The sequence below is a fragment of the Folsomia candida genome, unplaced genomic scaffold, assembly GCF_002217175.1.
Source record: "Folsomia candida strain VU population unplaced genomic scaffold, ASM221717v1 Fcan01_Sc010, whole genome shotgun sequence".
NCBI lineage: Eukaryota > Metazoa > Arthropoda > Collembola > Entomobryomorpha > Isotomidae > Folsomia > Folsomia candida.
Window position 1 is genome coordinate 4,484,584 of NW_019091202.1, and position 12,845 is coordinate 4,497,428.

The 12,845-nt window shown below is 37.7% G+C and overlaps 1 protein-coding gene across 2 annotated transcripts; it reads right to left on the bottom strand.

Moving 5' to 3' along the window:
* Positions 1–4,268: 4,268 nt before the first annotated feature.
* On the bottom strand, positions 4,269–10,044 carry LOC110854721 (carboxylic acid reductase-like). 2 transcript variants are annotated; one of them, XM_035855354.1, is made up of 3 exons: positions 9,629–10,044; positions 9,404–9,485; positions 4,269–7,081 (listed from the first exon to the last, which is right to left on the bottom strand). In XM_035855354.1, exon 3 carries the CDS (start codon positions 6,103–6,105, stop codon positions 4,951–4,953), a length of 1,155 nt encoding a protein of 384 aa, XP_035711247.1. In that variant the 5' UTR covers positions 6,106–7,081; positions 9,404–9,485; positions 9,629–10,044; the 3' UTR covers positions 4,269–4,950. The 2 variants fall into 2 exon arrangements, 1 of the variants encoding a protein (XP_035711247.1); XR_002548358.2 differs by lacking the exon at positions 4,269–7,081 and adding an exon at positions 9,185–9,320 and having other exon boundaries at positions 9,629–9,790.
* Positions 10,045–12,845: the final 2,801 nt, after the last annotated feature.

Genomic DNA, 12,845 nt, shown 5'->3' on the forward strand with positions numbered 1-12,845 from the left:
TCAGGTGTGTAATTTACAGTTATAACCTTCTTCCTTAAAATAGCAAACTTTCCAAAATCCAACGGATTTCATGTTCGTGCTTCATATTAGAGAAGATGTGCTATATAGTTTTTTTTCGTCAGTGTAATATCCATCAACTTTTGTACCTTACAATCTGTTTAAACTCACATATTTTTGAAAACTTTCGAAAAAATAGAACTCCCTTTGACCTATTGATGTATAGTAACTTGTTAACATGAAAATCCGACCGGATACCCGGCAAACATGGGCACCGAGTATTACCACGACCCGGGGCATCCCTGCATATGTACGAGCACCTCAGGATGTACAAATCCATCTGGGAATTAGTAACCAGAATAATCAATATTTATGAGCAAAGGAAAACTGCCAATTTGTGTATCCATGTATGTATGCAATTCCATTGAATAATTATGTAATTAACAAGGGTAATTAACAAGTTTTACTTAATTAATTTCATTGAACCTCGATAAGATTAATGCACTCTAACGATGACAACAATGGAGATCGACATACAAATTTGAATATTGCCAGTAGTCCCAAGTTAATTGGAAGCTTGGCCAAGTTTCGTTTTTTTGTTATTCCTTGAACCATGGTGAACTTTGTAAACACTTGTCACCCCTTCCATCTTGGCTGAATATTCAATAGTCTAGTGATTATGCTCACTCCGCGTGGGTAATTTCCTTACACATTGGTTATTTGTTCACTAACAATACAGGTCTCCCAATGAATGCTCACAGATTTCAGATCAGATACACGATTATCTGATCTGTTCGGAACTATAGGAAATGTGAGCAACAGTGCTGCTACTGGCGAATATAACTCAAAAATGTTAACTGAATCTGAACCTGGATACGATTAGTTCGCTCAAATTTTCATGAACATAAGCCAACCCATTTAAACCCCTTTATAAGATTGATATGGCTGTCCGTCTGTGTGTCCGTCTGTCCGCCCGATAACTCAAGAACGGTTTAACACATTGACTTGAAATTTGGAACATACATACCCTAAATAAATGTATGAATGTTTGAATTATAACTCTACAATATTCTTTGAAGTATTCATTGACATTGTTAGTAAATTTATTAATGTACATATGTCGTAAATGACAATTTTTGTCTTCCGTTAGTAAATAATAAACCTGACGCATGAATTCCAAACATTTGTCTGTTTGTAAAGTAAATACATGAATGTAATTATGACTACATTGTTTATAATGAAATTGTTAAGACAATTTCATCATGTTACTTAATTTTAAACATAATTCAACAACAGAAATGCCGACCTGTTCCAGGAGTTCAGGTGAATACTCGGATTGTACATACTAATTTGGTAGCTACTGAGGATCACAGATCGTATTTGCACAGGTTTTAAAATTGACCTCAAACCTTCACTCGGCTTCAATGAATTTGTTTCGATTATTCAATACGTTCCTCAGACCTTTGGCTAGCCAGCCTATATCGCCGTTTTCACGAATTCATTAGTTTTCCTATATTTTGGACAGCAATCTTCTTCAACTCCTCCTGAAGGTTTTTCCGAAACACCAAAAAAAACTGGAGCTCGTCTTAGAAGAAGCTATGGTTTTAATAGTTTAAACCCATTAAAAATCTAAAGGAGTGGCATAAGGATTTGTCATAGGTATCTGAGAGTTAGGAACAATTGAAATCCCTAGCTTTTGTTTTTACTCGGCTGCATACTGGGTCGTTTTCCCAGAAATTTTCGTTGTGAAGTTTGTTTTCGCGTGAACTTTGGCCTTTTTCTGACCTGTTTTTAAAGTTTGTTGTTGATGACGCTACTCACATGCAGCTGCCATATTTTAACAACTTTTCCAATTTGAGTTTGGGTCAAAAGATTTTCTCACCTTGTCAGGGCGTCGATTTTTCGAAAAACGGTACGCGAAAACTTTTTTGGGGGCTGCAACTTTATTGGGGATGCCAGTCCCGCTAATTTAGATATTGATCTAATTAAAGCGGAACTAATTTCACGATATGTTGAAGAACGAGCAACATTGCATCCGGATATGTTCTACTTCTCCACAATTTTCCCACGTGACAATTTTCCTTCGGAAAAATGCGGAAGGAGATGGTCGACTTCGGATGTCGATTTCTTTGGCATTTGTTGACCGATGTTTGTCAACCAAACGTCAAATTCACCCCAAAGAACTACGTTTTGAGAGTAAAATTGCGAAAGTACAAAAAACCTTATCCGCCCATGAGTTTGGTCAGTTTTTCTCACTGTGCAAATAGGATCTGTGACCCTGTACTAATGACCAGAGTCCGGCTATGTATGTATTTTAAACTTTTTCAATAATAACCCGATCGGGTTGAACCTTTGGGATATTGTTCCTTGTCAGGCATAGGTAACACAGTCAAAAAAATGTTTTCACATGTTTTACATATTTCCAGGTTTTGGTAAATATAAATACTTAGTTGTATAGGCTCAAGTGTCAGTGATGCAATACGCTGTAAATCTTGTAATTTTCGATGTATCAATTTCTGGTTTCCTTCATTGGAAAGCCAATGAAATTCTAATCCAGAAACAATGCTCAATCATCAAAATGAATATCCTATGTAAAAATGGCAAACTAAAAAAGAGACAAACAGACCCTGCCAAAAGTACGCACTAGTTTTCATGAAAAAATGTTCAGGAATGTGAGTAATCATTTTTTTTAACATTTATTATTTCGGGGGATTTAGACCATGCAATTATCTTTAATTTAAGCCCTTAGTCGTTTCTGAAAGGGGTGTGGTCTGTTTGTTGTGGTCATATCAATGCGGTGTGTGAAAGTCACAAAAATGAGAAAAAACCCCTTTTTGACAACTTTTGCATCATATTTTGGAACAAGCACCGCTTAAAAGGTCCTACCATTATTTTTGAGTAGTACATGTATCCCGGATTCTACACCATATAAGAGGCCAACTTCCGCGTCATAGTTGGCTTTGGTTGCTGATTTCTGTAGAAAAGGGGAATTTTTCCCCTTTTTGGACTAACTTGCCCCATGCAAATCCAGGGATGACATTTTTGAGGATTTTATTTTTTGATAAGCAACTCACATATATGGAGCGCATAGGGAACTTGATTGAGGTTATAATATACGTTAAAAGTAAGAAAGATCTTAATTGGAAAACTGTCTTCCGAAGAAAACAAATTTCGCGTACCGCACAAGAAAAATTTTAGGGTTTTTAATCTTTCTCAATTTTGAGAAGTAGTAAGCGTATGATGGTTACCACATTTCAAAACCCTGACCACAAGGTTATTTATGCGCTGCATAATGATTTTTTGTTTTGACGCTCCGGGTCTCTGGGGTCACTTTTAACAAATATATCGTGCATTTGCCAGGTACTGGCTTTGAAAGATTTTGGGGCAATGTAAGATTTTTTAGATGGGTGTGGTTTACGTTATGTTGTAGCCCAAGGTTCTACTCACATTTTAAGTATACACTTGGCTACGTCAGACTTGAGTTTAAGCTATTTTAAAGATTTTTCAATTGAAGGATTTTTCATCATTCTCGAAGTTGAGCAAAAAATCGCCGACATCCTCATTTCAAAGTTTTCTATTTGGGTCATTTTTTCGAATAATTTGAAATGGAAAAGTGATTCGGAATCGAAATCGCATGGGCTTTCCAATGTACGTATCCGTTTTTAATTCTGACCGGTACTTTTCGTGAAATCAGCTGGTGACACTTGAGCCTATACAACTAGGTATGTTTTAACATATTTCTACGATTTTGCCGAAAATGTGCATTTTTTGGTATACATAAACATGTTTTTACATATTTCGGCGATTTTTTCAGAAATATATATTATTTTCAATATACATAAATTTGTTTTTACATATTTCAGCGATTTTTTCGAAAAAAATATATTCTTTTAGAGAAACCTCAGAAATTCACCATTCATAAAAAATTCCGATCATCGTAGAAATAATACCAGAGCATGTTGAAATGTTTTTAGTTTGTCACTTTGAAATGTAAAAGCATTTTTTGGTATTTCTGCAGTCAAACAAGCTAAATTTGGGGCAAATTAAAGCGAATGAAAAATATGTTTTATAATCAAATTTTGACGATTTGATTGAACATTTTACATAAATATTTCTGGGTTTTTAAGAACATATTTTACCGGACTCTGCTAATGACAAAGGGTAGTAGCAAAAGTTAGTGCTAAATATGGTAAAGATTATGTGCGACATATCCATAGTGTTTTTCTGCAAATGGTCGGATAACTTGGTAAGAATGACAACTTTATGTAAAATTAATTTCCGGCTCGGGATATGAAAAGCCTTTATTTCATAATTTTATTTCGTTTTCATATTTTTTTTTACTTACTTTAAGTGTTTAACGTACGACATATTTTCTCTTTTAATTAAGTAGGTATGTATTTTAGGTAAACCATAAAATATAGGAGCGGAAGAATGCTTTGGTGCAAGGTTATCGTATGTGTGTTTGTCAATTCTATTCATATTATGCAACTTATGTAGTTTTTGTTGGATTGATTGTTCTATTTCTTTTGTTGGGTCATTGGGTAGTATTTTATATGCAGGGTAAAAAGAATCTCAGCGTCACACCGACGATCCTGGACCCCAAGGCTTCACAAGATCCAGTCTCTCTTCGTAGATTAGTTCGGTTAGTTAAGTTTAGTTAGTTAGTTAATTTGTATGAATGTGTGTATTGACTGAACTTGTGTGAATAAAATAGAAGTAGTTAAACGGTTGATCAAATTGGACTTATTATGCATATAATAAGAGAAGTCTCTCTCTCCCTACCCAAGTAAGGGAGACACACAACTCCCCCGCAATACTTCTGTTAGAAAATGATAATTGCGAGAATTATTTTCCATGAAATTAAAAAAAAATTAATAATACAGTACACCCGTAAAATCAGCAACAGGACAGTTATGTAATATTTTCTGGACATATTCGCTTCAATCTTCAACCCTATCTTGTAACGGAGATCAAATACTCTTCCGCATCATAGTTCGGACCAATTTCATCTTCAATCCCGCCAATCACAGGTGTTTTTTCTAGTTCCAGCTTGAAATGAAAAAGGGCATCCTGCCCGGAATCCTTAACATATTGACGTATCCGTGAAAACCATTCCTTTCCTAGAAAAATGTCCATGTCTTCAGGATCCTCATCAAATTTTTTCAGCAACAGGGCGAACCAATCTTTAAATGGGATCCCTCTCAAGGCAAACTTATTCCGCAAAATTTCAATAACTCCGTGCAGTTTGCCTCCTAAATGATGAAACGTTCCATACTCGTCAGTAGTGGATACCCCAACGGTTGCAATGTGTTTGACCGCGTGACCTTCTTTTATAACTAGTGGATCCAGCATTTCGACCGGGTAAGAGTTAAGCCTGAAGCAGAGCCGGTAAATGATGGACATGATGTGAGTGACTGCGGTGGTGCCACCTGTTTTCTTGGTGTTCATGTTGACACCGGTTTGCCCGCCGTAGATAAAGCCGCACCGAAAGATGGAGACGTTCAGGTTAAATGCCTGGGAAGCTTTCCATACCAAATTTTCCGCCACCCATTTGCTCTGGCTGTACCCTTCGCGTGAATACGGACCATTTCCGTGGAGGGGACTCGCCCTTAGGGGAGAATTATAGTCTTCACACACCGCGGCGGTGGAGATATAGTTAATTTTCTTTCTGGGATTTGACTCTAGAGCAAATTGAATGATGTTGCGTGCTCCCCTAACGTTAGAGATTTTCATGGCGGCATAGTTTCTAAACATGTGGACATCCGCGGCACAGTGGAATATTATTCGGACTCGTGACACTATTTGTTTATAAGTTGCGGGATCCTGCAGCCCTAACATGGATTGGGATACGTCGCCAGAAATTGCGGTTATGGTTATGAAACTACTATTTTTGACAAATTCGGAAAGGGATGATTTGAATAATTCTTCCCATTTGTGGGATAATCTGGTTTCAGCGGTGATATCAGATCCGTCGCATGTTCTTAACAGACAGAATATGTACGTCGTGTTCTTGGCTTTATTTGATAAAATTAGTTCCCGTAGGAGGTACATGGCTAAGGTACCGGGCGCTCCTGTAATCAGAATGCCAATGTTTGGCCCGCCAGGCATCTTTATTGGTTCAAAGGCAGATGAAATATTTACGAATTCAGCTTCAACCTCGTCTCGTAAATACGTTGGTGAACTTTGTTGGTCACATTTGGTGATATCTTGAGAGGTATCGGACAAAAAGGGTACTAAATTGTTCCAGAGACTGAACCAGACTGAACGCAACCAAGGCCGGAAAAATGGCGACTGTGATGGACTCGGTCTGCAGAAATTTGTGCAAGCCTACCATATCTGTCCTTAAAGAAGCTGGAGGGATTACAATGGTTCCCCCGGTCGTAAGAAATGGCCATGTTTGATAGAATGCCATATCAAATCCAGTACTAAAAAAGAATATACACCTTTCCACATTGTCGTGAAGACTGTACGTTTCACAGGCTACGTTAACTACGTTGAGGAGGGAGGAATTTCGAACATGCACCCCCTTCGGTTCTCCAGTGGACCCGGATGTAAAAAAGAACAAAGGTGAATACCCAATAGAAGTAGTAATGATCCCGGGTAACCGCAATTCAATCTGACCTTCGGCTTCATCACATTCGACATCGTCTAAGTATAGGACGCTTGCGTTGTCAGGAATTGTAAAATGGAAGGCCAGATTTTTCCGAGTTATGACGAGTGGTTTTGGCAACGAGGCTATATTTTTTATCAAGGTGGTAAGTAAATTTCCAGGATCCAGTGGTGCATGGGTTAATCCCGATTTTAGTATAGCGAGTTGACAAACAAGGAAATCGACCGAAGCTGGGAGCAACCTAACGACAAAGTAGTCGTCGGGGAAAATCTTTCTTGTAATTATATTCTGCACCTTAGACGCCATGTGATTCAGCTTCTCATAGGAAATTTTCTGGCATCCGTCTCCTGATATGGCAATAGCATGGGGTGACTTTATCACCTGAGCTTCAAATAACTGGATAATTGAATTTCCCCCGATATCGACCTTTCTGCCAAAACTGCAACTTGGCGCGTTGTCTATGTCAAGCTCCATCTGCAATACAAGGAAAACATATATAAATAGTCAGTGCAATTTATATTGTTAGTGGCTTTATCACACCAATAAACCATTATTTCCCTAACAAGTACAAAAATTGCATAGGGAAATCTTTAAAATTTCGTATTTCCACAATCACGCCTGCTATGATTCTGTTGAAAATGTAGGTTGGGTTAATTTCTGCAGAACTGCATGTGCACCATTTTTCATAATTCGCAAATGACGGTTTGCCCACTGATTTGCTGCAACAAATTGGTCTAAATTTCTGCAGAAAACCTGCTGAGATTTTTATATAGGAATAGCAAATGTATATATATATTCAGACTCATATTTATTTCAGATAAATATTTGAAACAATTCGTAAACAGGACTTTAATCAAAATTTAAACCCACATGAGTGGGCACAGGCAGCTTTCGAGATAAAGATCAAATTTTTAGAAAGTACTTCATTGTGAAAAATTCAAGTTTTGCCTGATACTTGGCCAAAATTGGTTTACCAGGACAAGAAATAATTCACAAATTTATTTTGAACTAGTACTTGTCTTAATTACGAAGCCCAGTTTTCAAAAGATGTTGAATTTTCCAAAATAATTGCAGTTGCCACGAAATAGGGGATTTACTAACCGTTATTATCATTCAAATATATTTTACAATTTTAGTCGAATAGTTTAGTCGAATAGGATTCGGTAGGAAAGTAAAGAAACACTTGAAAAAGTATATTTATTTGTCTGAAAGAAAAATTGTCACTGAGTTCGAACGCGGTAGTGTTGTAGTCCATGCGATTGACTATCCAAATCAGAAAACCGGAAGTCGATATCTCGATTAGTTCAAAAATGAGAACAAAAAATTCAGAGGAACTCGCAAAAAAATTTGCCACTACTACGAAAAAGTGTGCGAGCGCGTCCAGATAATGGTTAATAGCCACTTCGAAAAAGAAAAAATTCATAATGGAGCAATTTGAAGAGTTTTAGATCTGTATGAGGGGAGGAGGAATGCTGAATTCAAAAAATTAAAAAATCGTCCTGCTCGCGTAGCGACCCCCAAAGTGACACGTAGAGTTCAGAAGGAAAACAAAAATACCCTTGGGATATCAGATATTAATTTGGGCTACAAATTGAAAATATCAAAACTAAGTTTACATGACATTAAACCTACGAAGTTGGGGGTCAAATCCTATAGGGCGACACCTGCACCAAAGTACAACCAAGATCAGCAAAAAAGAGCAAAGCCCAACTCTCGGCAGATTGCTGAAAAACGAGTCAAGCAAAACATGCCCGTGATTCTGGTCATGAATGATGAGACCAATTGCTCGAATGATCCAGATGAAGTCCCTGGGAGGAAGTACTACTCATGTACTAATAAGAAAACGTTTAAAGATTCCTTCAAATACACGCCGAAGTCAAAATTCCCCATAAAGCACATAATCGGGCAAGCATTGGACTCATTGGGGGACGTCTCAAAGCCGTCCGTGACCACAGCCACCATGACCTCGGAGAGATATCTGAACGATTGTGTAAAGTAGATCTTGATCCCCTTTATCAATAATCGTAATGTACTTTTCTGACCGGACACAGCAACATTTCGTTATTAAAAAGTTGTTCTGGACTTGTTGCGGTCGAAAAAAATCGATTTTGTTGCAAAAAAGGAATATGCTCCCTGCGTCCCTCGGGCAAGATCAGTTAAAAGATTGTGGGCATTATGCAAGAGAGAATATAGTCGTCGAACAAAACCACCCAAAAAGTTGGGAAGATTCTGTCACATTTGGACATACACCTCAAAAGTGGTAGCGAGAAAGAGTGGCAAAGCACTTTTGGGGACCGCGAGGCAAATAATTCGCCAGAAGGATGGGGGTCTATGGACCATATGAAGCAAAAAATTGAACGATAAGGACCTTGTTCTTAACCCTTAAAAGTTTCATTGGAATTAATTAAGTTTTCCGGATTTTACAAGCATTTTTCAAATGTTTCTTTACTTTCCGACCGCACCCTAGTTAAACTATTATAGTTTAGTCGATTTTAGTCGAACACATTTTGCCAATTCGCCCGTACACATCTGCAACATCTAGATGCATAAAATAATTTTAAATAACCAGCTTACATATGTAAATTAAACCGTGAACACAATAATTTATTTAGGTTATTTGACTCAAAGGTTGATTTTTTCCACAAAACTTCGTGTAATCCAATTATTAAATTAAATTCGTGGCCGTATTGGAAAATGTGGTTCAAAAGAGCAACTGCGCCAAGATACATATGTATATTAAAATGATCGATAATAATGGATACACTGCGATACAATATTATACGTAATAAAACCTACATTTAATGATCGATTGACCCTTCCCTTAAGCCTGGTACTCAATCCGGATTTTGCGCCAAACTTCTTTCTGTGTACTCCTCCCCTGCAATTATTTGAATTTAACTACAACATTCTTCAAATGTGAAGATTTCTTCAAATATCTAAAGCGCAAATTATTGCATAATCTTTTTCACATAAAAAACTCGTCCTGCCTACTAGGTCTTACTTGGAGTAAGCAAAACTTACCGCAGTCAAAGTGGGTATGCAAATATTCCCGTAAATGTCACTGAATATTTAAATGTACTTCAAACTTGTGTCTACAGCCAAAAAAAGTAGAAATTATAACCTCCCATAATTTTTGTTTGATGCTAGGCTACAAATACACACAAACTGACCGCTTTTCAAGATAAACTCGTCAGTTATACTGCCAAATTACCAGCCTACAAGCTATACACATACATGTACATATGTATCCTCCAAAATATTAACATATTGTGACTGTCTCCATGAAAAGGGACCTTCTTCACCAAATAGATATATACATACTTTAGCGACTTTAATTTGTTAGGAAAATTCTCCATTTATTTCAGCTCAATCTGTCAACTCCAAGTAAAGTTATTTAAATTCAAAGTGCTTCATCGACAATATGGCAAAACGACCTTTTGGCGAAAATTTTCATGCTGATTAAATTTCGAACAATCTATATTATAAGCTGGAAATGTTTGTCTGCAACGGAAGTGAAAGTAAATGTTCCGCAACGGAAGTGAAAGTGGAGAAAGTCAAGTTTCGAATGGCGCGAAAATTCAAAATAAATTAAATTTATAAAAGTTAAATGTCTAATGGTTATCTTGGAGTGGTTGTCTGATGGTGCTTATCTGGGGTGGTGGTCTGATGGTGGTTATCTGGAAGTTGCGGTCTGATGGTTATCTGGGAGTGGTTGTCTGATGGGGGTTATCTGGGAGTGGTTCTCTGACGGTGGTTATCTGGGAGTGGTTGTCTGACGGTGGTTATCTGGGAGTGGTTGTCTGATGGTTATCTGGGAGTGGTTGTCTGATGGTTATCTGGGAGTGGTAGCCTGATGGTGGTTATCTGATGGTGGTTATCTGGGGGGGTTATCCGATGGTGGTTATCTGGGGTGGTTATCAGATGGTTTTTTAGTGGGGGGTTATCCGATGGTGGTTGTCTGGGGGGTTATCCGATGGTGGTTATCTGGGGGGGTTATCCGATGGTTTTTATCTGGGGGGGTTAACTGATGGTGGTTATCTGGGGGGTTATCCGATGGTGGTTATCTGGGGGGGTTATCCGATGGTTTTTATCTGGGGGGGGGGGTTATCTGATGGTGGTTATCTGGGGGGGTTATCCGATGGTGGTTATCTAGGATGGTTATCATGGGTGCTTATCTAATAGTTGATATATTGGTTGTCGTGACCACTTTAGTTGAAAGTAAAGTAAAACTAAAGTGAAGTGGAAGTCAGTTACGGTATGCAGGATTGGCCACTTTAGTTGAAAGTAAAGTAAAACTAAAGTGAAGTGGAAGTCAGTTACGGTATGCAGGATTGGCCACTTTAGTTGAAAATAAAGTAAAACTAAAGTGAAGTGGAAGTCAGTTACGGTATGCAGGATTGGCCACTATGTCAGTTACGGTATGCCGGATTGGCCACTAAGTCAGTTACGGTATGCAGGATTGGCCACTTTAGTTGAAAGTAAAGTAAAACTAAAGTGAAGTGGAAGTCAGTTACGGTATGCAGGATTAGCCACTTTAGTTGAAAGTAAAGTAAAACTAAAGTGAAGTGGAAGTCAGTTACGGTATGCAGGATTAGCCACTTTAGTTGAAAGTAAAGTAAAACTAAAGTAAAGTGGAAGTCAGTGGGATTGGTCATGTGTCATGTTACTTTAAGTACAGTAAAGTCAGTCACTGGTTAACCACTGTACTTCGCAACGAAGTAACCAGTTATGTATACCCGTGATGGCCGTGACTGACCTCCACTTCACTTCAATGGCATTTCGCAGTGATGAAGATGACCACTACTAGACAACCACTTTCAGATAACTGCCATTAGACAACCACGTAGATATATAGCCAAGACAACCAGGGTTAGACAACTAGCTCAAGATAACTACTATGTGACATTAAATTCATTTTGAATTTTCGCGCTATTCGAAACTTAACTTTCTCCACTCTCACTTCCGTTGCGGAACATTTGGTTTTACTTCGTTGCCGACAGACATTTGCAGCTTATAATTCTCGCTCGCCCGGCGGGAGACGGGCTTATACGCTAGTGTTTTAAAATTTAATATTGTAGCTCATAAGATTAGATTTGCATAGGCCAATACAAGCCTGAATGACCTTAAGTTTTAAATTTGAGGTTTATCGCCCGAGGTTAAGTGTCTAGGGCACGTTAAGGTCCTGAAAAAGGTCAAGGCGCAATTTTTTATTTTTATTAGATAAAGCAAGCCTGTGCAACCTTAAGTTTTAAATTTGAGGTGGAATGCTTAACATTACTGTTTCTTTCGCCAATTCAGCTTTTTGACGAAATAGGTTTCGCTGAAAGTGTTCTGTTTTGGTAGTTTGCCTTTTGTGTAGAAAATATGAATAAGGTAGATCCCTTTTTCATGGGGACAGCCACATATACACTTTTTTTATGGGACAACCACTCATCCTAAGGTTGTGATTTTGTTTGTCTCTTTCGTTAATGAGCGAGATTACATAAAAGCTATCAAGGTAATTAGGTAAATATGTATGTCTGCTTCGCAGGAAAACTATGTGAATAAACTTGTATCGATGTTTTTTTTTAACTTTGAAGGATCCATCCTACATGAGTTCGTATAATGTGTAGAACAGGTTTTACTAAAGTTATTTTCTCAACAAGACGACGATTAGGGAACGTCCATATGTTACGTCATCAAAAAGGTGAATCTTTGATTATGGGTGGCCTACCTACGGCATCGAAAACCGGGTTCTTCTAACTTGTAAAACGGTCGGTTTTCGATTAAACGGAAACAATCAGTTTTTGAATTTTAATAAAACAAACTTTTTTTATATATGTAGCTAATACTTAAGAGTATATAACTATATTTTATGTTAAACCAATCCTCATAAATCACATAGTGGCGAAACTGATGAACTCGGTGGGGTAAAAAGTTCGCAAGTTTCGGTGGGAATTTTAAATTTTTTGCAAAAAACTGCAAATATCATCTGGAGTTGTTTATGTTTTTAGTGGTTTCCAGTGGGAAGAGTGTGTGTGGTGGGACGTTGCCACCACACATACTCTATGACGAGATGAGACGAATCAGGAAAAGTGGCATAATTCTGACCATATGCGTTGCTATTACGAGCTTGAACGTGCACTTATAAATGTGGAATTTTTTAAATTACAATTAGTATTAGTTGTGCAACAAATGACTATCGGGCTTTAAGGAATAAATATAATAGTTTTTTTAGTATTAATCAAAGAATCTTCAA